Source organism: Caloenas nicobarica, chromosome Z (assembly GCF_036013445.1).
Source record: "Caloenas nicobarica isolate bCalNic1 chromosome Z, bCalNic1.hap1, whole genome shotgun sequence".
Classification (NCBI taxonomy): domain Eukaryota; kingdom Metazoa; phylum Chordata; class Aves; order Columbiformes; family Columbidae; genus Caloenas; species Caloenas nicobarica.
Window position 1 is genome coordinate 34,771,116 of NC_088284.1, and position 27,113 is coordinate 34,798,228.

The 27,113-nt window shown below is 36.2% G+C and overlaps 1 protein-coding gene across 2 annotated transcripts in view; it reads left to right on the forward strand.

The window, feature by feature from the left end:
• The window catches only part of DTWD2 (DTW domain containing 2), an 88,693-nt gene that overhangs the window by 42,073 nt on the left and 19,507 nt on the right, over positions 1-27,113 (forward strand). For both annotated transcript variants that reach the window (XR_010607922.1, XM_065657721.1), the window contains exon 4: positions 13,878-14,067. Coding sequence is in view for 1 of the 2 variants with exons in the window: in XM_065657721.1 (XP_065513793.1) it covers positions 13,878-14,067 (190 nt within the window). In the remaining variant the exon portion in view is untranslated. The remainder of the gene's footprint in view (positions 1-13,877; positions 14,068-27,113) is intronic.

Below are 27,113 nucleotides of genomic sequence, written 5' to 3' on the forward strand. Positions count from 1 at the left end.
ACTCCACCAGCTAAATAGGGGCTTTTACATAATAACTATTTAATAATGAATTGTATTCAAGAGTAGACACTTGGGAAATATTTCACTTCACCTTTTGTTAAATACCCTATAAGAAAGAGCTGACTTTAGCATTAGATGTTTCTTCTTTGGGCATTGCCAGCTGTAAATTTAGTTGTATGCAACCCCTTTTGACAGAGTCCATTTCTTGTATGTTACGTTTTCACTGAGAGTACTCCAGGAGATAAAGATTACTGAACTCCCAGTGGCTTGTGAACGTTGCATGGTAGCAGTGACTAAGGTGGTAAAGGCGAACTAAGGTGCCCATTTGGTCAAGATACAGGCACACTTGAAAAGAAGATCAAATCCAAGTCTACTCCATTAAATATGTACATTCAAAAATAAGTTTGCTTTACATGATCTAAATTTCAAACCTGTACTGAAAATGCAATGTTATTGATAGTACGCATGATACAGTGAGCAAGGGCAATTAAAAAATGCAGGGGATGACAGAGGGTTAGCTACGGTATCTGTTGTCTTGGAATGTCTAGGTAACTATTCTTTCCTGAGTACGTAGTTACGGTGTAGCTTATATTGCTGAATGTAAAGTGTGTAGCATGGTTTTCTGAAACTGCATTTACAGTTGCAGAATGTCTATTAAGGTACTCTTATAGAGATGACACTTCAGAAAAGGGGGAAAAAATGAAAAAAAGCAGTGTGCTCATGTCTTTTCCCAGTCTTTTTCTTGTTCATAGGATTGTACGTAACAACTGCAGTATATTCTTTGACTGAGCAGTAGGTTTGCTATTCACTATGGAAATATTAGGGGGAAGAGAACTGTTTTCTCATATTGATGAATGAAATATAACTTACGGGATTCATGTTCTTTTTAGGCTACTAATAAACTTTTCGCAGGCAGTTGTTTTTGAATAATAATATTGTTTGTTCCTCTCAATAGGAATTTCTGGCATATATTTAACAGAGATAGCAACTGTATCTAATGTCTAATGTAAAAAATTTGAATTATTTTAATTTAATGTCATAGTTCTATAAACAGCCTTGTCACTACTGCTTTTAAGTTTCATTGTATACTTTGTGACTGTTTGGGAGGATTTGTTTTGCCTTTTCTTTTTTCCCCTCTCTCTCCTGAAAATGTGATCTTATTCTCAAACCTTCCCTCTTTGCAAGTATTCACCCTTCTGTAGTTTGCTAATTCTGTGAACGATGATAAAATTATATACTCAATGAATTGTCAGTAACAGAACTGATGCACATATCTCCGCATCTACCACCCTGTTATTTAGGACAGTGAGGCAGCAATTGCAAGTTTATTTGCATTGCTTTCTGAAATAAAGCTACACAAATCTCCAGTACTTCCAGTACAGTATAGTTGTCAGCTCTGCTACAGTTCAGTAGTTTAGATCAGAAATTAATTTGGTACTTGGGAAAATTTATAACTTCAAACAGTTTTGAAGTAATAAAATGTGACTTATTTCTGTTAATTTTATAAAGCTGTTCTTGCTAATTAAATACTGTAGGTATGGCACTCTTCTAGTGATTGTTCACAAATAAAAATATCCTTACAGTATCAAATATCAACTAATCAAGTCTTATCACTTATCAAATATTTTAAAGTTATCTACAAGATATGGTTCTTTATTCAAGTGACTTTCTCATAGGTATTTTTCATGTGCTTTGGTGTCATTATGTTTATTAAACTACATTTGTGCCTCTATGCTCCTTATCTCAATCAACAAAGAGCAGATGCAGCCAGAGATTGGTGTGTCACAGCTTTTCTTGGTACAAAAGTAATTAATGCTAACTGAACATATGCTCATTTACATCTGAAACTGTACATTACCATATCAAATTTCAGGTTCCTCAGTTGTTGTGGTTTAACCCCAGCTGGCAACTAAACCCCACACAGCCACTCGCTCATTCTCCCTGGTGGGATGGGCGAAGAATCAGAAGGGTGAAAGTCAGAAAACTTGTGGGTTGAGATACAGAGAGTTTAATAACTAAAGCAAAACTTGTGCACGCAAAGCAGAACGAGGAATTCATTCTTTACATCCTGTCACCAGGCAGATGTTCAGCCATCTCCAGGAAAGCCAGACCCCATCATGTGCAGTGGTTACCTGGGAAGACAAATGCTGTATCTCCAAAGGTTCCCCCTTTCTTCCTTTTTCCCCTAGCTTTGTGTACTGACCATGATGCTGTCTGGTATGGAATATCCCTTTGGTCACTTGGGGTCAGCTGTCTTGGCTGTGTCTCCTCCCAACCTTTTGTGAAGTCCCTGCCTTCTTGTTGGCAGGCCAGGATGAGAAGCTGAAAAGTCCTTGACTGCTCAGCAACAACCAAAACATCAGTGTGTTATCAACATTATTCTCATCTTAAATCCAAAACACAGCACTATAACAGCTACTAGGAAGAAAATGAACTCTATCCCAGCTGAAACCAGGTTATTAATATAATTTGGGTAACATTTTCTCTGGCTATTTTTTCTTTGAATATTACAGCCTTTAGCTTTGCTGTCAGTCCATAGCAGTTCCTCTCTGCCGCTTCTTTGTCCTCACTCCTTGCCCCTGTTCCATGTGGTTCTTTTCCATGGGCTGCAGCTCCCTTCAGGGCATATCCGCAGGGACCAGCCCTGCAGCTTCCTCTCTACTGAAACCTTGCCACATGTCACAGCCTGTGATCCTTTTGCTGATGTTTCTGTTCTTAAGGATTGTGCTTCACAGTAGTAGAAGAGAAAGATTTTTTAAGTATGTTCTATTGCCTTGTGCAGGGAAAAGGACTGTTGAAGTGAATGTAGTGATGCAGTGATCAGCACCCATGGTTCACCAGCTGTGGAAGAATAATGTGGTGGTCTGGATTTGTTGTGACAGGATGGTGCCTCTGGGCCTATCCCAGCAGTGGCTTTGTGAATTAGTGCCCAGATTTGTGCTGATCTTTTTTTTTTTTCCCCCCACATTGAGTAAAAAGTAGAAGTTATCTGGTGTTAGTAATTTATTCTCTTTTTTAAATTTGGAAATAATTAATTGTGACTACTTCATATTAATTGTGAAATTACTTGCTTTAGCTCAGCATACAGAACAAGTCAGGTGCATTACTTTCATGAAGCAAAACTTGCAACTTTTTTAGAGAAACGATTATGGATGTCATTGAGAATAATGTGGCCTTTCTAGATATACTAATATCCGCTGCCACTTCTAGACTGTGCTTTACTTCCTGGGCTTCAGTTTCTAATTTGCTTCGATATTTTTACTGTATTTAGAAATTTTGTTCTGAATTCTTTTCTCTGTGCAATTCTCTGCTTTGTTTTCCTGTTACACCTTGAGCTAAAATTAAGGTGTGGTGTGAACTTCTACTATTCTGGGACTGTAGCTTTAGAAATTCTTTCCCTCTGTCCCCTGCTTGAGTATGTTTGAAGAACTTTTTCTCTACTAGAAGGAGTGGAAAATTATTTTTGTCTCTGATGATGACACTTCATGAATTCTTCATCGGTCTCCTGGCTTCTGTTCCAATTGTGTGCTACTTCCCTCCAAAACAAGCACTTTTAAGATGTACTGGATTTTAGAATATATGTGATTAACATACTAAATTATAGCAAACACTTTATAAATAATGCAACACAGATACTACAGAAACCAAATGTTTAATTGTTTAATTGAAGTTTAGCAGGGGGGAAGGAATCTTGTTATTGAAATTAGGGTTTTAAGATTTTAGAAATGCTAATGGGTGACTAGCTTGTATTACATAAAAGGCACTCTTATGGCTCAGTAAAAGATCTATAAAAGTCTGTTAGAATTATTGCAGTTTCTCTGGCTGGCTTTCTGTAAGAGCCCTACATGCTGCTTGAAACATGATTAGACTTCTTAGTTGGGATGTATTTGTTACGTAGAGAAGTGGTTTAGCCTATGATTGTGGCTTCTAGGTATTGCTGTTTCGGTTTCTCTGCAGTTAATTCTTAAAGAAGCTGAATATGATTTAACCAAGTGATTGCTGCTGCTCTTCTGTAGAAAGAATATTTATTTTCTTCATAAGAAAACTGTGTATTGGTGGTGGTTTTTTTTTTTTTCCGTTGTATTAGATAAGCCACAAAATGCTTTGGTGAGTTTTACATTGTATGAGTAGTAGATAGGAAGAGGGTACTGAATGCAGTGTAACAGAAAAAGGTGTTCTTAAGTAGATTGTGGAGACCTGTGTTTCAGTGCATAAGAATCTGGTGGTCATTGTTTGTCTGGTGTGGGTTGTTTTGCTTGTTTGTTTGTTGTTGGGTTTTTTGTTGTTGTGGTTTGGTTTGGTTTGGTTTTTTTTTTTCTGAAGGGTCTGGGGGAGAGAGGTTTGCAATCAACCCTTTTCATTGAGAGAGTCGTTAAATGTTAAATGTAGGAGGGAAATGGTATTGAGGTCCGCTAATGAAGCAAAAACTTGCTCTGCTTTTAATTTCTTGACAGTACTGTACTTTTGGCTGCATTAATTGCATTAATTTTCAAAACTAATCTGCCCATGTTACCAAATATGGTTCTTGGCATATTAGTTAGGAGAATCAGGTTTTTAGATGTTGAGACTGATTGAAAACCTTTTCTTTTTTTCTGGAAAAACCTGTAATAGTACAGACAGAAAACAGTTTTCCATTTATTATTAGCTTATGCTCTGTTTTTATTTAAATTTAACACAGAAATGAGCATGGAGAAGTAAATGGAAATTGGAATAATAGGAGACTCAACAAAAACAACCCACTATTACCCATTATTCATTTTTATTCTAGTTTATCAAATGTTGCGGGCTACCTCCATTTGTGTCAATGATAAGAAACTTGGTATCACCAGCTGCCAAATCTACAAAGGTCTCTGTATGGACAGACTCACCTCTGTTTTATTCATGCATTAATGGTGTAAATACTGATGTTGTTTGAAGGCATTGGTAATAATGGTTTTTCATTGTGGAACTTATCAGAGATTTTGCTAACAGTACTTTTACTGTAAAGTATTTTATATACAGCTTTTCATAGACTATAGAGGGTTATTTCATAAGTGATATTTATGACCTTTTTCCCTATTAAACTGTGAAATATTTAGTTGTGAAATTACAGATTCTAAACCTTAAAATATTTCTCATTATTTGATTGTATGACCAAAGATAATTTGTTTATATGATTGCTGCTTAAAAGGGAAGAAAAACCAGATTGTATTTGAGACTAAATGTCATTTATCTACAAAAAAGTAGAGTATCTAATATGAAAACATTTTTTTTCTCTTGCTGGGTGTCTCTTTTGCTTCAGTCCTGATCCCAGGGGACTACTTCTGAATGTGGAGATGATAGAGGGTTGTTGCCTTTATTTTTATTCATTTTATCACCTTGTGGGAATTATGGAAATTGGTATTCCTACAGTCTTACAAATGCAGGAGTCTAGAGGGAGGTGAACACACCTGCTTGTGACCAAGGTGAAACAGTAACAATGATGAGAAAAAATGAGAAGTTTGCATTAACCTCATGGTTTTCCACAGAGAATGAATTAGCATCTGTTCTATAATATTAGTACTGCTTGCTACTAAATGGCAGTGTTGAATTTTTAAAATTTGAAAGTTTGCCTTTGGCACTGGCAAAGTTTAATAGATCCCTGTTGAATTAAAACCACTTGCAGAGTTCGAAAGAAATTGAGTATACATGCGTAATAGAAATGTTTATGATACAAAAACTGGATTATAATGAGATAAAGTAGTGTTTAAATTACACACCTCAAGAGCATACATCCCAGAAATAATGAAATGCTACTTGTCTTAAGTAGGATCATGAGAACATATCAATCCTCTATGACAAAGTGTTTGGATGCAATTCAGGCACAAATGAAAGATCTGAGTAGTTCTGCTTAGTGTAGGTTGTTGTCAGACTAAACGGATTATATAGGCCTGCAATGCCTGCTGCATACCAAAACTCGGGCTGAACAGTGGTTTGTATGAGAAGCAAGTGTTCCTCTTACAGAGTTCAAAGCCATAGTTGCACCTTAAAACACATCTTTTAAATCACGTCATCTTTTTGAGCTTTACGTTCTCTGTTGGTTGTGGAAAGATAGGTAACAGATAAGAAATTTTATTTTTATGTGTTTATAGGAAGAAAAAGTGATTGTTTTCAGATTGGTCTTATTTTTAATTATTGCAATGAAATGTTATCTGGCTTGAAGTGGAATACTGCAGCTGTAAATGGTACACATTATTTGTTTGGGGATCCCAACGTTCTCTAAACTCCACAAACTATTGATGAAAACTCAGAAACTAGTAATATACACAAATACAGCAGGTACAGCACCAGGAATGAATGTTCATAGGAAAATCATGTGTTATTAAGTACATGTCAGAACACTGGAAATGTCTTTATCTGTATGTGGAAGATATTCCTTCAGCATAGTTCCATTACTTGAAATAATTAAGTTTAAGAATAAGAAAAAGACCAGCGTTGGCATTTGATAGTCATTATTTATGTATATAGCAGTGTATTTGGGGAAGTAGGGATGGAAAGATGCTCAGGATGCCACTGTTACTCCCCTAAAAAAGTGAGATCAGCTGCCTGTAGGTGTGGTATTAATACCATGTACAGGAGCATCTGCGGAATTCTCAGTGGGTCTATTTTAACATGTAAACTTAACTTACGATCATTGGAAAGCTTGTGAGGTTTTACCTCTGTTTAGTGTGAATCTTTATTGCTGCAGCTATACTCATCTGTTTTCTTGTCTTCTATGGGAATGGAGAATAGGTTATTTCTTCCCTCTTGTGGTTTCAGGGACTGTTAACTGGGTTTCTCTTTGGCCTTCTTTTCTCTAAAACTTACAACCAAATGACTTTTATCCCTTATGCTGTTCTTGTCAGTAGACCTTCTCCAGCTAGTCCACTTTTTTCTCTGGGTTGTAGACCAATGTGGTGGTTCATGGATTTTTTTCCCTCTGGCTTTAATTAATGGGCTTATTTTATACCTAGTTTTCGTGGTACTCACTTAGACCTATGCTATAATTTAAAAACCATCCTTAGTGTGAGTGAGTCTCTATTGTCTCTGTATTCATGTTTACTTATACTTTTTACAGTTCAAACATGTTTTGACATCAGTGAAATGTTCAAGATTTAGCAAAAGTTCTTGTTGGTGTTTCTTTTTCATCCTTTGCATTTTTTCTCTTAATTTGTGCTGCTTTCTTCTGTGCAAATAGTAACATTTTTAATTTTCTTTTTTTCTCTTTTTTTTTAATCCTTTCATACTTAGTACTGCCCACCAATTCTGTGAACAATTTTTTAAAAATTCTGTTGTCTTTGGGGAGTTGTCTGGAGAGCCTCTGCTAGCATTTAGCAACCTATAAATGGTTAGAAAACAAAATTCCAAGCCCTCTGATCCTTCATATGCCTCCACTTTATTCTTTTCCTCTAGTTATTACTTAGAGACCCACAGAGAAAAGAGTAGATCTTGCTGTCCCTTGCAGACTTCAGAGAAAGTAACACCTCTTTTTACGTGAGTGTATTTTCCTAACAAGCTGTTTTTCTATTAACATTCAACATATGTGAATTTAAATTCCCTTTAGTTCCCACGAAGTGTCACTTCTATCACTTTAGTCATATTTTTATTATTAAATTGCTTAATATGCACTTAACAGTAAGTTACAAATCTAAATCATGCCTTACAGGCAACCAAGCCATGTTCATTATCAGACCCTTTCAGGTAACATGAACTAAAAACTGTTATAAACTGTTACAGTTGTATTATTTCTGAAAGCAAAAATAAAGCTATATTCTGTCCCTCCCCATCTCCATGCTCCCCTAATGACGATTAAGAACTCAGTTAAACAAATGCCTTGGCTGGAGTGGAACGTTACAGATTTGCATATACTTGGTATGCATGTATGGGTGAATTGTGTAAATTCGTAGCTTCATCACAGTTTCACTATAATGGACTCTTTTGAGACTTTTTTTTAAGGATTGAGATTCATGGCTTCACAGTCCTCATCATAATAAATGTACAGGAAGCTTTTGATAACTGCTGTCAATAGTGTATGAATACATGTGACAGAAAAAAGCAAAGGACTCGCTTAGTTGATTGTCTTCATGGCTATTAACATAGAACAATTTTGTACTTGAAATTCTTTGCTTGGTTCACTTCTTTAATGAGAAGTTGTTTGTGAAATAGCATGCAGAACAAAGTAATCCTAAAGACTGCTAAGTTTGGTAATACACTAAAATACAGTACCTAAATTAGGAAGTAAGTTGTAATTGTCACTCAGTTTATACCATTCATTTGAAGCCTCTTTGAGAAAGATAACATTGCTACATATGAAAATATTATTCTTAAGTAGTCTGTCTTCTTTACCCTGACTGACGCAGCATTGTGAATTCTTTAGAAGTCAACCTCTGATCTCTAGGAAGAAAAGTACTTATTTTTTGGAAATTCAGCTTCTCAGTCTCCTTTTGAGATTGGGTAGCTTCAAAGAGTCTGCCATCAGTGTGTCTGTTCTGACAGAAATGGGATGTAAAATTAAAGTCCACATTAATTCCCTGAAGTTAGTCATGCTTCATACTAAGAAAGGCTTCTACAAAAGCACTGTGTAAAGATCCAGGACAATGATGTGGAATAAGATGTAACTTAAAGCAGACTCTAACAATGACCAACAACCACATTCTTCTTTGCCCTTTTCCCCTCCCAGTCTGACCTCTTGGGTTAACTGGTGTGCCCCTTACCATGCCCAGCCTTGCCATTGTCTTTGACATGTCTCTGGTCTTGGCCCACAGTCATGTTCAAGCATTTGCAGATGAGGTTTCCAAGATCCTGCATGTGGATGAATGAATGATGAATGAATGTCATGAATGTTGATGTCCTGAATGCTGGTGAGATGGGATACGATTGAAGGAGCAGCTTCTTGCACTGAATTGTTTCTGGGTCCAGGTTATTATAACTAGTAGACAAACTCATTTGCAGACATGTTCCATAAACAAAGCTTTATTGTGAGGCATGCAGCCCAGCTATCTTGTCTACAGCTACTGCTGCCCCCAGGACAAATATTCTCCCTCATTTTGCATCTGTGCTGCCAAAGCTACATGTTTTGATGTTGGGCATGTTGTATTATGCCATGTTGGAAGTCACAAATGTTGTGAAAACTGTGTAGTACTGTATATCACAAGATGGCAAGAGAAGCCAGGAGGCCACCTATCTAACTGTGGGCAGCCGTTGTGTGAAATTGTTCCATCGTAATAATCAACTGTTCCTTCAGTAGCTTTGAGTAGCTTATTCTGGCATTACAACAAACAAAAATCATCCCAAAGGGTAAAGAATGCACAGAACAGTGGCTACAAACCTGGTGAGACTTACCCAATTCCTCTATCAGCTTTTAGCGATTTGGAGGACTTGGAATCAGAGATGTCTTGAGAAGAAGATGCTTATCTACCTCCCAGTACAGTGATCTAGTGTGTGGCCTGAAATTCCTGTCTGTTTATTCTAAACAAGGCGGTCTGGACTGGCAAGTGACCTGGTACTGGATTTTTTACTCCATCCTTCTTTTACAGGGGAAAATTAGGCAGGGATAAAAAGCAAAAATACATTTTCCTGGGTAGCACAGGACTGAGTAAGGAGCTTCTGCTGTGGCTCTGAGGGGAATTTGAAAGCTGGCATATGTCCTTTAATATTTCATGAGTTGTCATGAATGCAAACATCAGCCTTAATGAAATTGTTTCCTGTATTTTTAATAAGCCATACTATTTGTCTCAAATCACTCTTAAACTATGGAATAAAATATTGGTATTAAAATCAATATTAACATTGTTTGAATATGTTTTTATAGTGGACTTAGATGCACTTACTTTTAGAAGTTAAGCTCTGCGAAGATTAAATCTAATTCCTAGTCTTTTTACTTCATGCTGGAGTAAGCTTAAGCATACAAATCAAAGCTTGTGTGGAAAAACAGTTGTGTGGATCAGGTTTTTGAAAGACATCAGCAGGTAACAGCTGTATTTCAGCATTGTAGTGAAATGACTAATTTTTCACAATTGTTTCCTATAAGTTTCCTTTAAAAACATCTGACTCTTGTAGAGAAGATTCTGCCCTTTAGCAATATTTCAGAAGTAGTGTGTGATTAAATACACTGTATTACAGTGTTTACCCAAAGCAAGCACATCAGAAGCATATTCTCGTTAAGTGTCTGTGAAAAGTAATATTGTTCATATGTACTTGCCTGTTGAATGCCGTATCAATTTGTTCAGCTAACAGATTCATTTTTATTTACCAGATGCAAATTCAGTCTTAGTTACTGAGACTTTTCATTCCTTTCACAAATCTAATTAAATGCTGCTGAAGGATGTATATAAAAACTGTTTTGGGGGACAAATTCTTAGTGATGGTGGTATGTGAATACAAAAAGTATAATTGTACTACATGTCCGCAACAAGCTAACAGGAAGCAAAGCCTTAAAACCCAGCAAATACAAAATCTGCAGTGCTGTTAACATGATGCACATGTATAGAAATACATAAAAAATATTTTTGAATTTGTTTTATACACACTATATCCCTTTAATAAGGCTACTAAAGTGGACTGTGACTGTTGTCTGAACCATAACTCGGAAGGGTTGCGCAGTATGTATTTCTGAGAACTCTTCCTGTGAAAGGAAAGAATACTAAATAGCTGTCTGCATGTGCTCAGTGTCATTGTAGGACTAACTCTATGGATAGTAAGCTCTTTGAGGACAGCAGCAATTTCTACTAGTTTGTAAAGCTTTAGGAGTTCGAATAGCAGTGTGTGCATAATCAGCCTTCAAATACTAGGTTGAATTTGTGTGACTTACATTTTGTACCACCCCGTCCCCCACTTTGCTTTTGCATATAAGCTGTTGTAAACTTGAATGACTGGAATTCTTGGAAGACTATGCATTGAAAACCATTGTTTTTAACTAAATTGTATTTTAAAGACTAAGACTTTAAATGTAGTGTTCATATTCCTAATGTGTTCTTTTAGCCACAACTTTTAACTGAGTATTAATTTTTGCTCCTTGAAATCATCTTGGATTTCTATTTGTCAAAGTGTTTTGAAATACTTTATTTAAATAACTTCTGGTCTTTTACTGAATTTTCATCCTTACTGTGATGGGAGTATTTATATTTTTTTTTACATTTGTACTAAACTGTTTGTACACATGGCCTTCAAGTTAGAAATGAGTAACTCAAAAAATGTGTGACATGTGGAGCCCCCATAAACCAAATGGGTGTAAATTTAGCCATGGATTAAGTTGTAACATAAATTTTGTGTATTTGTACAAAAGATCAGAATCATCTTTCTGACACTTGTTATCCCTAAAAAAGCAAAATATGAACTTGTAGTGTCTTCAGAATTGTTATGGGTTTGGATCAGTTTTAAGATTTTTTTTTAAATCATCTAAGAGATGTTAATCATTTGAAAGCGCTGCTATCCCAAAATTAGGATGTTTTGCTCTTTGAGGAGTTGGGTTCTTGACACAAACATCTGGAAATAATGACTGATTTTCTAAATTAAAACCTTAAGTCTTAGATAGCCTTTGGTGAGATACCCTTTTGTCTTTGATTTTGTGTAGCAGGATATTTGGTTAAACTAAAGTGGTACCAAATTACCATAAGGTAAGTAAGGTTTAAAAAAATAGTAGGCAGATAAGTTTCCAGGTACTTGTATTTTCCACAGACTTATCTTACAGATTTCCCATCTCTATTTGCACTTCTTTTACTGTTCTTTTCAGAAGGAAAGTTCATTACTCTTTTTTTAGTAATAATGTTGACAGTAATGAACCAGGTGGCATTAAATTAGTCTGTACTGTTTGCTTGGGGGGCAAGGATGGTCAAATATTAGAATACTAGCTCTGGGCCTATCGGTACACTGAATTCGATTTCTTTTTTCTTTTCAGATGTTTCCCATATGGTCCTATATAAGTTTTAAGCTCAGGATCTCAATGTCTTAGGAACTGCAATTCTGCCTGAACCTAACACCGATGAAATTGTGTTTTCACATATGTCCCCAGAGAGTGATAATGGAATGCACATATTTGAATTACACCTTATATGTGTCAGCTCAAAAATGTTATTAACCATTTCTTTCTTCCCTAATGTTTTTTTTTAAATTGTTTTCCCTGTTAAGAAAGATTCTTGCTTGATTTTTGGAGTAGTGGTACAGATGCTCAGCTCCTGGGGCTTAAAAACTGTGAGGTCACAGTGGCATTAATAATTTCTCTGTGTGCACTTACATATCTACATCCTGCCTCTGTCTGTGTCCAGGAATATGCGCTCACAATTATTAGTTCATGATGGGTAGCATGGAAAGCCCACTTTGTATGCTGGCTATTGTTAACCGCATTCTGATACACCTGTTTTCTCTGATAAGCAATACTGGCTTCCCTTTCCACTTCAGAACACAAATAGTCACATGCTCTTTTAACTGCATATTGCTCTTCTCCTCCTAACACATCAGTTACTCTTTACAACCTCTGAAGTACTATGCAGAATTAATTTCTTACTCTTTGTCATATGCTTCAGACAAACAGTCCTTGCTTTGTATTTCTTCCTGATTTCTGATTGAGGTGATTCTGAAGACTGCACGATGATAGTGCTGAAAATGATTCAAGACAAGTAATGCAGTCTTTGTTACAAGGCCAGCTTTTTCTCAAATTCTTCCTTACCTGCCTACTTGACTAGGTGATTTTTGAGGCTTCCAATACTACTTAAACACATGAGTTTTATAAACTAACTTAGGGTGGTGTTGTAGTCATTACCACATGGAAGAATGAATCCTATCGGCAATTGCTAATCTAAAAATACGTAAATCCTCTACATTTTAGGTCAGTCTGCTCCTCTAACAAATACAAGAGTGACTTGTAAAACACCTAATCAGAAACTACAGACTACTGACCTCGCAGCTTTAGACATGTTGAAACACACACAATTAGTTGAATCTTGTTTTAACACATATCTCGAGACTGTTGGATAAAGTGCCCTTTAGCTGAACATTGCTCATTATATTCTGAAATAATTATGTAACCAATATGCAAATGTGTAACCAGTTGGCACTTTAGAACTGCCCTGGGTATTGATAAGGTTTTGTATATAATGGCTGTTACTTTTCTTGCTAGCATGCTTGATTTATTCCGGCGTCCAGACTTGTGCAAATCTGTAGTAGACACCATTTTGTCTCTGTGTGCTAAATTTGACTCATTTGCAGGCACACTGGGTAAAGAGGCCTGGTTTTGGGATGACAGTGTCCAGCAAAACCTCCAGGAATTTCCATGTACATTGAGTGAACATTTAATAAACAGTAGTTATTCCTCTGATTTGTTGCTAAATATAGAGGCCAACAGGAAAGAAGAAGAAAATGTACAAGTTTTGGGACTGTAACTGTAGAAGTAATAATGAAAAAAAAAAAGTATGATAAAATCTTCAAAAATGTCCCCTAGACATGAACCATGAATTACTGATGTTCTTTATATAGACAAGGTTCAAAATGGAGTGATTATTGTATTTTTGTGCTCAGTGCTTGAAGAAATTTTGCAAGGATATATGTATTAAATTTTGGTAAAAAATTCAAAGCATCTTTAGTTGAAATAGACATTAGAGACTTAAAGCATTGGAAAATATTCCTGATATATTGCTTCATCAAGCTTTCATGAATTGCTTTTGTGGATGGTTCTCTCCTTCCTCCTTAGGAGCTGAGGGGGAACCAACAACTTTTCTTGAGGTGTTGGAAAGAGAAATTGGTAGCTGAGTGGTGGACTTTTTTTGGAACTTAATTAACATTTGAAGAATGTAAGTTGGACTTAGTTACTTGGAATGTATGGAAGTACATATTTGTCATAAAAACTTTCAATTGTTATTGTCATTTTATGTGTCTGTGTGTTGAAGGTATCCTGAATTAGCAACTGTGTGCAGAAATCCCAATACTCTAATTTTGTATCCTGGAGCTGATGCAACCAATTTGGAAGAAGTTGCTGTGAGGTCTTCTAGTCCATCTGTTATGATCATCATTGATGGAACATGGAGTCAGGCTAAAGATATATTTTACAAAAATTCTCTCTTTCGGCTTCCCAAGCAGGTGAGTTGTAATATGTAAATTAAAAATTTCAAGTGTGTTTAATAGATGCTTGCCTTTTTGTTAAAAAGAAAATCACGGAAATATTTTTTTCTTGTCAACTGTAACCAGCTGACAAGATAAGGAAAACTTGAACAATTAAAAAACCCAATCTGTTAGATTGTGAGAAAGATAACTGTAAATATTGAGGCATTTTATTTTGTCACTTGAAATTTGTTTGTGTTTGTTTTGAGTTAATGCATCTAACTTCATAGTGCATTGGTGTTTAACACTAGATTGCAGTTCCTTGTTTATTTTGCTTTTTTGAAACTTCCAGGAACTGCAGACTTTGGGTGTGAATTCACAAATATGTAAGTATTCTGAAGTATTTGTTTCTATCAGTGAGCTCGGTTTTGATCTCCAAAATCACATATAGGAGCAGTTTTGCTACAGATTGAAGTGGGGCAGACTTGATCTCTTGGGTTCTTGTAGATGGCATGATGTCTGTAAGATATTTCTACCCATATATTGTTAAAATAATGTGTCTTAGAGGGAAGTTTTTCAACATGAATAAAAATATTGCCCACTGGGTGGTATAGACAAGGATTTTGTTTCTGTTTCTTAAGTATTTCCATGAGATTAGGATTATTTGTCCAGGAGTAATTTATTGACGAAGCTGCCATTTTCTTTCAAGGGCATTATTGAAAGTATTTTGCAGATAATACATTAATACTGACAGTTTTACTAATGGAAAATATTCTCTTCATTGTTAGATCACCTTTTGATCAGTGAAGAGATGACTGTCCCTTCCGGAGGGGAGAAGTAGTGGCAATTTGCAAACTTCAAAAACCCAAAGCCTTATGACAATGATGTTACAATAATTTAAGTGGAATACTGTTAGTCAACATGCTGCTAATTCAAAGAAATAGCTTCTCTAATTCTAAGTATAAATAATCTGCTTTAGGGGCTGACATCTGTTCTATATCAAATCTGGGAATTGCTTTTAGGCTCTTACTGTAGTGTAGCAAATAGATTATATTGGTGTAAGTAAAATGGAAAAGTAGATTCTAGGTTTTAGTCCAATTATTTTGGCCTTCAGAGGAAGATGGTGAAACAGGTGGAATTTACAGCTAGGAACTTATGGGATTCATTTCAATGTATTTCAATTTAACTGCAACTTTAAGAATGGATTTTATGGAATTTATTCCACTGCAATCCATTTCAAATTTTGCAGAACATTTGTCATACACAGAGAAACCTAACCATGGATACACAACTTGTCTTTAAGTGAGAAAGTGTTTCCGTTCATAATCTCTTTAGTTGGGCCCTACTGAATTTGCCAGCAAAAGTAAAAAATCACAAATTCTGTAGACTGGCTATTCTCAGTTGCAGAGTGTATTCCTGAGTTAGAAAAAGCAGAAGAAAACACTTTTTCCTAATCTATTCACTTGGAGTAAGGGCTACAAAAAAGAAGTGGAGCCTACACTGTGCCCTTGTGGCCAGGAAGGCCAATGGCATCCTGGGGTGTATTAGAAGGGGGGTGGTTAGTAGGTCGAGAGAGGTTCACTTCCCCTCTACTCTGCCCTGGTGAGACCTCATCTGGAATATTGTGTCCAGTTCTGGGCCCCTCAGTTCAAGAAGGACAGGGAACTGCTGGAGAGAGTCCAGCGCAGAGCCATGAAGATGATGAAGGGAGTGGAGCATCTCCCTTATGAGGAAAGGCTGAGGGAGCTGGGGCTCTTTAGCTTGGAGAAGAGGAGACTGAGGGCTGACCTCATTAATGTTTGTAAATATGTAAAGGGTCAGTGTCAGGAGGATGGAGCCAGGCTCTTCTCGGTGACAACCAACAGTAAGACAAGGGGCAATGGGTACAAACTGGAACACAGGAGGTTCCACTTAAATTTGAGAAGAAACTTCTTCTCAGTGAGGGTGACGGAACACTGGAACAGGCTGCCCAGGGGGGTTGTGGATTCTCCTTCTCTGGAGACATTCAAAACCCGCCTGGACACTTTCCTGTGTAACCTCACCTAGGTGTTCCTGCTCCGGCAGGGGGATTGGACTAGATGACCTTTTGAGGTCCCTTCCAATCCCCAGTGTTCTGTGAATTCTGAGAAAAATAGGTCATTCTTCTTGTCTGTTCCTTTTAAAACTTGCAAAAATAGTTTTAGCTTTGTTTGCTGAAGCCATTAACTAATTATTCCTGTTCTTTTGGAGCATACTTTTTTTTTTCCGCTGGGAGAGATAGATTAATATCTCCAAAGACAAGATCCAATGGTTACAGTTGAACTCCAGCCCACTGTTCCACAACAGACCTTTTCTATTAATTTTTACTGTGTTTAGTGCCCCTTTCTTGAAGATAACTTGTGGGAGTAGCTTAGGTGTTCTAGGTAACCTTCCTTATTCCTTCCCTTCTCATATGTAACTGCTGTGACAGAAGTTCCTCTCAGTAGCTACATGTACAAGAGGTAATCTCTGCAAAACCTGGAACAAGCAGAAGTGTATTGCATATAATCCAAAGGTGGTTTTTTTCAGTCACTTAAAAACTGACTTCTGTTATGTGTAATTCAACTTTGAAGGGCTGAAGTTCATGCCAGCTGAAAATTGCTCATTGTTTCAGCTTTTTTTTCAGCTGACGGATTGTCTTCGGTAGTAGATTTTGATTTGTTGGAGGAGCAGTAATTTGAGCATATTTCAGGTGATTACTGTTTTACGGCACTTAACTACTATCTCTTGTCTGCCTATAGTCAGTGTTTTTGGCGGATCAAGTCACTAGGAGTGTTACAAGAGAGGACTGTGTGTAGATAATCCATTTTATTTTCTGTCTCTCTTTGAGGTAGCATTGTCTTCGGCTTCTCTTTCATTATGATACTGAGAGTAGGTGTTGGGCTTTTACTTTCTTAGTTTAGATTACTTCCGTTTCCTAATTTTTCTAAGCTGCTTTCACTGAGGAGCATGACTGGAAGAGTTAGTTGACAATCTTGTTTCTAAAATTCTGTTCTTAAATGTTTAAAAATTTACTATTCAAGAATATGGCTGTAGTAGAACCAGTTTCTTATTCTGTATTGTAAACTATCAAATTTTATTTTTTCCAATCAATTATTAACATGTAAGATAAATTTAGGTTCTGAATGACTTGTCGACAGTATTTGTTTGTTTAGAAAAAAGCTAATATTTTGCATATGATTTTTGATTTCTTGTACCTGCAATTTTTTTTTGTAGTCATGCTTGTCTCGTTTCACTTTACTCCTCGTAATACTTACTTCTCACTGCTTCATTCTTGCATATTATTGCAGAGAAAATAAATCAGGAGCTAACCAACTAGTGAAACATGCTTAGTTACAATACATAGCTCTTGAGAATAATCAAGCGGATTAATTAACATGGGGCGAAGTCCTATTTCCATATGGGAGAGATATCGGAAATTAAGTGTTTTCCAGATACCTCCCTTAAATAGCTTTATAGTGGATTTTGTTCCATGTGGTATAGTTTAATTTTGTCTGTGAACCATACTTGTATTTAAATGAGTGTAAAGAAGATAGCCAGTCATGCATAAACCAGCAGAATCCATTGAGCATTAAAAAAAACCAAGAGAGATAGCCAAGCCAGTTTTGTCTAAGAGTTGAAAAAGTTCTTTAAGTTCAAAACTGCACCATTCAAAAGAGCAAAATTTAATATATTCATAATGTAAATGCAGGGGCATAAAAATAATATCTGTTATGCATAGAACTGAAATATTTGTTTCAACCTACGAAGCATAACATTGAGTAAATAAGGTACAGAAAAGTAATGATACTTCAGGATAAGTTCTTATCTTACTTAACCTTCTGTATTGCAAATAAATTAATTTGATCACACTAATATAACTAAAACATCACTGGAGGTGTCTGTCATAAACACCTTACAGAAAGCATATCTGTAAAAAAAAAAAAAATGTACCCTTCTGACTTACTAGTCATCCAAATTCTGCCTCACATATTTCTGATTGCAGCAAGTGTCTGAAAGGACAAAAGTGAAGTTTTTAATCTGGTCTATATATTATCATTGTGGAAAAACTCGATGTTAAAAATAAATTCCTTAAAATTTTGAAAATCCAAATGCTTTAAACTCCCCCCCCCCCCCCCCCCAAGTACATAGTGTTCTACTAGGCCTTTCAGGTATCTGAGTGATTTGATCTCATGGCAAGCATGTGTTCTTTTCAGACTTTTTCTTATGTTCTATAATTGACATATATTCTCCATGTGGAGAAATTTCTTCATGCTATGTGGTTTTTTGTTGTTTTTTTTTTTTTCTTTCACACGGGAACCCCTGCAAAAGTCTGCTGGACCAGAATCATAGAACAGCTCAGGCTGGAAAGGACCTCAAAAGATCTGGTCCACCCTTTTGTGGGAAAGGGAGTCTGTATGAGATTATCTAGCATGCTGTCCAGTTGCATCTTGAAAACTTCTAGAGACGGGAACTCCACCACAAACCTGAGGATGTTGTTCCAGTGATTGTTCTTGCTGTAAATATTTTTCTTATATTGAGATGAAACCTCTCCTAGTGCAGCTTGTACTTTTTGCCTCTTCTCCATGTGGCTTCTTGTGAAGAAAGAGCCTCTATTGTCTTTCTAACTGCCCTTTAAGTACTGGAATACTTTGATGAAGTCTTGCTTGAGCTTTCTCTTCTCCAGGGAGGAAAGACAAGAAATATTGCAGTGCTGGATGAGATAATAGTAAAATTATGAAGAAGGTGCAACCTTCAGGTCTGTAGAGACACTGGTGTTTAATTCAATTTTTAAATGTTGACACTTTGAGTCTTAAAATTATAGCAGCATTACACTTGGGAGTCTTGTTTTCCTGGGTGTGCATATGTCCTTGAGATAGCTTTGAAGCAATCAGTTTGAACTAGTCTGTCCTATGTGTATCTCAGTAGCAATCTTACCACAGCAGCGTGTGGTCACAGCATGTGCTGTTCAAGTGCGGTTATGATCCTTGTAAACAGCAGCTTAAGCCAGTAGTGTTAAGTAGTAACTGGATTGAACCTAGCTATGTAAATGCTCCTATGGTCTAAGCATTTACTAAAAGTCAAAAGGATATGGACTAAATGCACCTGCATTTTGGCATTTTACCTGCCTAAATTTTTTTTTAGGCCTTGTAGTAGAGCATGAAATGTAATTAGTATCCCTGAAACTGTTAAAATGTTTCCTTTATTAAAATGATGGCCAGAAAAGTTATGGATCATTTAACATACAAATGATTATTTTAAAATTCTGAAATCCTGCCTAATGCAAAATGGAGCTGAAAAAGTCTTTGAGGTGGTAAGATGAGTAAAAACAATGTAATGAAAGTAAAGTAAGATACTACGTCAAGAAACTCTTGCAAAAGTGGGCAGTAGTATTGATTACCCTGCAGGAAACATTTTTCACTTGAGATAGTACCACTAAATGGTAGTAGAGATGAACTTTGGTATACAAAACTGAAATATTAAACATTTGCTGGATATTCTCATCATTTCCACTGCAGCTGGTATTTATACTTGTCCCTACACATCTGTCTGGATCCATATTTTCTAAAATAATGCTAGAACATAGTAGTATTTCTTTGTTAAAGACTATAAATTGCTTTTTAAGGCTGGAGTGATGTTAATGATAAAATAGCAGGCAGAGAGAGACTGTTAGTGTTCTACACGCTTAGAACTGGCATTCTGAAAAAGTCCGATTCAAATTAATATTTTCTGTAAGCTTTTTTTCTTTGGTTCTGTGATTTTGATTGAAGTGTGTTTTTCCCCAAACTTACATAATTTCATAAGAACTACTGATATTTAATAAGTTACAGTATTTTAAAAATTCAATAAAAACAGTTTATTACTTCACTTTAGATTTGCTTTACTATTACTGTAGATTTCACTAAGATGTTAAGATGTATTTGTGAACTACAGGAAATGAAAAAAAACATTTGCTCTTTACAAACAAATGTAGTCTTACTGTAGGAGCTTATTACACCAGAAAGACTAGGTATAAATCACATCTACAAGTGATTTTGTAGAAACTTAATTTGCTCATAACAGTCTTCTGGATTTGAAAATGTATTGTTTTGTACAAAACTTTAAGGTGTAGAAGCAAAGGTAAGTGTGGTGATTTTAATCTGGAACGCCCTGTACATGAGCATATGGATAAAAACATGCAAGCACATGATAGTCCCGAGAGCTCAGGGATCAGTTTTCCGGGCACTAATTGTTAACAGGGTGCTGTGTACCTTCACTCCCTTGCAGTGTGTGCCTATATAGCAGGTTTAAGACTTTGCAAAAGTGAACTGTTGGATATGGTTTCCCACTGGAGTGAATCACAGACTTCCTTTCTGAGAAATTTCTGAGGCTTTGGGTTATGGAGCAAATGATGCAAATGATCATCTCTAAGCTCTTAGTGAAAAGTATGAGCAGACAGCAGGGATATCAAAAACATTCCTAGTAGGTTTGCTTCTTTGTGCATACTTGAATTCTGCATTGCATGGTTCACAGCCTTAAACAGTTGCAGTTACAGCCTGTCTGAATTATCACTCTGTACTTTTTATCTGATCTTTTTTTAAAGGAGGAGAATATTCTGCTGTCCCTACCATTCTTTTATTGGAATTGCATTGCAACTCCTATTTTGAAGTGTTTAAATTCTTAGTGAAACTGAAAAATACAATGACTTTTGGAGTACTAAGTGTATTAAAATATATTTTTTGAACTGTGATGGGTAGTTTGTTACTAAATATACCGAAGCTAAAGTAAATATCTTGCTTGATTTTTATTTTATATGCTAGTTGAAACTTGCTATTATTCAAATAATGTGGAGCTGTTTTCGTGACATTGGAGTTCTCAAATGCAGAAATAGCATCCTGCAGGAAAAATACATGTTTTCCCATGTCAAAATGTGACCTAACTAGCATTAGTCTCTTAGACCAAGTTTAAAGGTTATGTTTAGGGGTTTGAGTGTTACGTGAGCTTTGCTTGTGCATCCCTGGCAGTAAAGTGCTAAGTGCGAGCAGTCGTCTATGAGCTAAGTAGCGCTCAGTGAAAACACCAGTTGAACATGGAGCAGTGCAAAGGCCACATTTAAGCGCTGCTAACACAACAGTGTATTAAACTAAGTTGGGTCATTTTGTGCTGAAACGAACTAGAGGTACATTTGCAATGCGCTATAATTTACAAATAGTTGAAATTAGCAGTCATGGTAAAAGATTATACTGAAGCTGTCTTCAGTCTTACAGATTGCATTTTGTTCACCCTGTCACTGTTGGGTGTTTCATCTTTCTCATTGAGCTAGACACTGTGGCCAATGCTGTATGGCTTTTCTCGATTTTTCCAATTTATACATAATTTCCTATTTCCCTACATTATAGTTCATATTTAAATACTCTGTGAATGGTTCTTCATCTGAATAAGGAGTTTTTGTTTCGTGTTTTGAAACTTCGTGTAGATAATGGAGTTTTGCAAGATCAAAATGAGTAGAACATCTTATATTTGGAATTTAAGAAGGCAGGTTTTTGTTCTAGGAAGAGAACGAAGTAAATATGACAATATCTAGAGAAGGAGGTATTAAAGGAAAAGAAGTTACAATTCCAACAGACATTATCTGTAAATGAGAAAGAAACTGTTATAACTAAAATTTTTCAACAAATGGTGATTTGAGCTTTTAATCAGTATTCTGTAGGTAGAAAAGAAATATTTTAGTGATTAAGAGATTAGCAATTCTTAATCGCAAGATATGCTACAAAGGTTATACATTGGAGGCATTAGAAGATCATATTTTATTGTGTTCCTTCGTGGCTTCACTGATTTTGTGTGATACAAATTGCTGTACTGAATTATTTTAAAGATACTGTAGGATATTTTAATAAACTTTGCTGTTGTTTTAAATCAGTATTAAAATCTAAAGATCTTCAATAAAAAGCTCTTCTAGTCAACAGCTCAGCTGAGCTTTATTCTTTGAAAAGTATCTTTGAAAAAATTTCAGTTGAGCTCTTCCAGAAAATACTGGAGGAAATACATTTATGGATATAACAAATTTAACTTTAAAGAAAATATTTAAATTTATGTCTTGATCTGGAATCATTGTTACTGTCTGGAATTTTTACAAATGACAAAGCATGAGCTTGGAAAAACTTTATAGCAGAAACTTACGAGACACATGGTTGAGGTGACTTTTATAGTTTTTAATATGCTTACATTGATTATGTCTTGTACTCCATGAGTGACACCCTTTAAAGAAGCATGTCATCTCAGGACGTTTTGCTTAGCCACAACTGAGGAAGAGGCCACAAGGATTAGAGTATGCACTGCAGACTTTCTTGCAACAGCTGTTGTAGTTTGCGAAGGTGATGCAGAAAAAGCATTGCATTAACTTGGAGCAGGGGATGCAATTAGTTCAGAGGGAAGAATTAGCTGGTTTGCACAGCAGGCCGCTGTGCAGCACCATTAGGCTGGTGGTACATTGTACAAAGCAATCACAGAGCACTGTGGGTGAAGCTGCTTCTGTTTTGAGGAGATAAACATAGCGTAGTCGGAACAGATGGCTAAAAAAACATTTGACCTTCTACTACTTCAGTGCCAAAAAAGGTTGAAAAAATTAACTAGTGACAAGCACACATATAAAAATGTAGGTAAGATATCCCAAGTACTTATTTTCTTATCAGAGGTAAGTAATAAGTGAATCAATTTTATTTGTTTATGTTGTAAATCCAAGCTTGTGCTATCTAATACCTTAACGCGTTATTTCTGTCACCTGATACCTCTTTTTCCTTTTTCAAACAGCCAATGAACATGCCCTTTGGGTAATTATGCTTATGCTGTATAGTTGCAGAAGGAAAGAATTATCCATCCCTAAGAAATGCTGAACTTAGAAAGTGTTACACAGTTGATTTTGAGAATTGGGGTGAGGGATGAATTCGTATACTGGTATTCGGGTATCAAAAAATAATTTAAACTGGTTGTACAGTTATGTATGAAAACTGTGAGTGTTTCCCTGTAAGATGACATCAATCTAACCAACAATGAAGAGAAATATGATTCCAGACAGTCAGGAATGAGGCATGAAGTATAATTCACTTGTAATTATTTTGCTTTTTCTTCCTGTGTTGTTATGCATAATATTTATACCTAGTAATCTGTAATTCTGTGACATTTTGTAGTCATAAAATAATTTCTGAACATTTCAGAAGAGCACAGTGTATTTTCATGAGGTTAGAGTATTCCAGTTCTAAGTTTACTATTTGCACAGGTTGTGTAAATTTTGCTTCTAGCTTAATTCACTGTAAGCCTGAATGGTGTCTCAGCTTGTGCATGAGTGGTTGTGGTTTGAGGCTGGGGGTTGCTTCATATTCACTTCCACTCTCTAATTCTTTGTTTCTGCACTCTTCTGCTAGTTGATGAGCATAATAATGCCAACAAATCATCCTGTCTATTTATACATTCATCACAGCATTGCTGTTTTTCAAATATTCAACAACTCATTTTATTTTTCCATTATGCTTTCACAATTTCTGACACATCTGTTTTGTGTTCCTTGTACTTCTTTTGTTATATGAAAATTGATATAATCAGCTAAAATCTAGTTCCTTCCAGCAGATTTTTAACCCTTGAGGTTTACCATTCAGCTCAGCTTGCACTGCATGCTTACATCTGCTTGACTAGCAGTGAGCATTTGTGGGCATATGTTTGTACTGACCCAAGCACTAGTCGTCAGGTGAGCTGCTTTTTTGATATCCAAGTTAAGATTATGCTTGTGATCTTTATTGCTATTCCTCTCTCTCACTCCTTATCCTTCTGTCCCTGAGATTGAGTTTATTTTCCTAAAAAACGGCTTCCTCAGAGTCCAGGATGTGGCTTTTAAGGACTTAACAGTTCTGTCCACAGACTTGTTTGTGCTTTTAAAAAATGAGAGGTAGCTTTGAGATCAGGGAATCATCAGTAAATCTGGCTTATTTTAAATAGTATTTTAACAGTTGAAAATTATTTGTGTATTTGTTCTTCTGCAAGAGAAGTGAGAATACCAAACGCCACCTTGAGAATATACGGCAGAAGTAGCCAGAAATTACAAGAATGTATGTGTACAGAGGTTTCAGCAAACACTGTCTACAGTAATTTTAAAGGATATTTAGAGACTTTGGAGGCTAGAGTTTTTGATCAGTCTTGCAAGCATCTGCAGTAACCCTTGGAGAAGAACAACCTTTAGTAGTCAGAATTTATTTCCACTGACACAAAACAGGCTCTCTCATTTTTAATGAGAACCAATGCAATTCAAAATCCTAATTATAATTTCATTAATCTATATACCTGTCAATATTTGGCACACAAATAAAATACCTGTGTCAGAAGAGGTGCTAGTCTCCTGTGTGTTAGGCATCATGATGTCAATATAAGGATGTGCACCCCCTTCTAAGGAAGCGAAGTCATTCTAACTGATGCTTTAAAATTCTAGGACACTTCTGGTGCAAGGGAAGTTATTGAAAGAAGCATAAAGTATCCCAGAATGAGCTTTCAGCCACAAAATTTATGTTCAGCTCTATAACTGGCAGTTTTCTGAGGACAATCATTCCTCGTTGCTGTCTCACCCAGTCAACAGCTTCTTGCAGCTTCTGTCTTGCTTCTTTCTGCTTTATTGTTGTCTTTATATATGTTTGAACTACTTTTGAGAAGACAGAAAACAGCCAATGTTTTGCTCTTTTTTGTTTTCCATCTATACTTCTGCGTTTTCTTAATCAGGTTTTCTTTTAGTTTAACCTTCTTAATGGTCTTTTGGTCTTTTGTGTCCCTTTGTCTCCTGTCTTGTCTTTTTTTTTTTTTTTGGACTACTGGACTTAACAAGTCACTTCTCTGATTTCCCAGATTCTGTTCTTGGATCACATTCCTCCTCTTTAGATCTCCAATCCAGTGCAAGCTGTGATTCACCAGCTCTGCCCATATCACTTTATATTTAGAATAACTATTTCTTTTATTAAAGTCCTTTATCTTCAGCATATGAGAAAGCTGAAGCAAACTTTTTTTGACCTTGCCACCTGGAAGTTTGTAAGGCCAATATCTTTAATATAAACTTTTTTTTTTTCCCAGATTTTGTCATGAAAGTTCCTGCTATTGATAAAGACACTTTGCAGCCATTCTGGAAGAGTGGTCATTTTGTATGATTAGTTCTGAATCGAAGGGACAACTAGATGTGATATATTTTTAAAAGTAAAATTTATTCTTGTGACAAATTAGTTACATTTATTTAAAGCTGAGTTTACTTAGTGTTTTACTGTGCAAATAAAGGAGATAGCAGAATTTTGTCCTTAGTTTTCCGATTTCATTCCAGTCTTTCTCATACCACTGAGCAATTACTAGGTATTAATGTAAGAAACAGCTCAATAGCCTAAGTAGTGGTTTTCTTGCTGTCCTTGAGCCTCAGCACTTGAGCGTTTGATAGTAATTCTTGCATCTACTTAAAAATATATTCTCATTTAAGGGCAGAACCCAAGTATCTAACTTCATTACTTGTAGACATTTTGGACTTTACATACACACAAGACAACATTTCAAATTCAGGACCAGTTTTGGAATTGTTAGATCGTCATATCCCTAGGCGATACTGTTGTGGATGAGATACTTTTTGCTTTGGAATCTCTTCCATTAATAAAAAAGAATGTTAACTTCAGTAGGTTATTGAGACTTGTGTTCACTTAAGATACCTGGAATACTTTTTTACTACAAATTAAAAAAAAAAAAATCCTATCCTTGTAAGTCTGGTGCAGGAATCCTACATTTATCCCTTAAGAAGTTAATTACAAATGGGATCTCAATTAGTTTGCATTGTTAAGTAGTAGTAATCAAATGTGGCGATAGATGAACTTCATGCAAGACTCTCAACATGCAGCCTTTTGTAGACTTACCTCCATGACATGTAACTTAATACCTTGTTGAGCTATTGTTTGTTCTTGAGTCTTTTTCAGCGGAGTGGCCTCTTTGTCTTGCTCACTTCCTACTCACTCTTCCTGTTTTTGAGCCTTGGGAACTAGTTTGAGGTTTTCTATGATGCGTACAGAAATTTCTCATGCAAATCCTGAAATATATATATACATATATATATTTTGGGGGGATGAGGCATGAATGCAGAGGCACCTCCTTCCACTGAGGTCTGCACTGCTGTCCCCTGCTATCAAAACCCTGGCAATTAATGCACAACACACAAGTTTTATGTCTTCATCTTTATGCTGGGAGCTCACCTTGTGAGGATTTGCAGACAAGCTCAGAAAGGTGCAGGGTGCAGTGCAAGGGTGAGCTTCTGTCCTGTTGGCAAAGTGGGAAGGTGCCTTCCTGACTTCTTTGGACTGCTACAGGCAACCAGTGTGCAAATGACTGAGGAGACGTGTACTGGGTGGCAAGCTGTGGGGCATAAGGTTTTCCCTTTGAGATAGGTTATTCCAAATGGCTGGTACTGTGTGCACGAAGCAGGCAGCAGAATTCTTTCTTTTTAGTTCCGTGCACATATTCTCACTTCTGTACCAGTGAAGATGAGTTTAGGGAGCCCCTGTTGCTGGAAATGCTGTTTTGCTACAGTGTTTCAAACTCATTTAAACAAAACAAAACAAAAATGGAGGTTTTTATGATGTTTTCCCGTGAATGATGGGCTTTTAGTTCAGGCATCCTAGCCAAATTCTTCACAGAGTAATTAAAAATTCTCTTAAGTTCAAGTTCCCCCATTTTTTCCAACTGAATTAAACATTCTTTGCAACACAGCTTTGTGGGCTTGGAATGAACTGTTAAATGAACTAGAAAAAAATGTGACCTACTAGTAGGTGAGGTAAATGCTACCATATGCTTTCTCTTTTTAAACCTTGGTTTTACAGCCAGCTACTCATATTTATATGGCGTTTTAGGAATGCTGTGATAAAAGGTGCTTTATAAATGCACGTCATAAAGCTATTAAAATAGGTTGCACATTTCAGGTAAACAAAATGTTTTTGAGCCAAGACCTTCACGGTGATTTGTTTCTGAACTTGTTTGTGTCTATAAGCTGCAAAGTTTCAAGATACCACACAAATATTCTCACTCAGTACTGCATTTATAAAAGGATGATT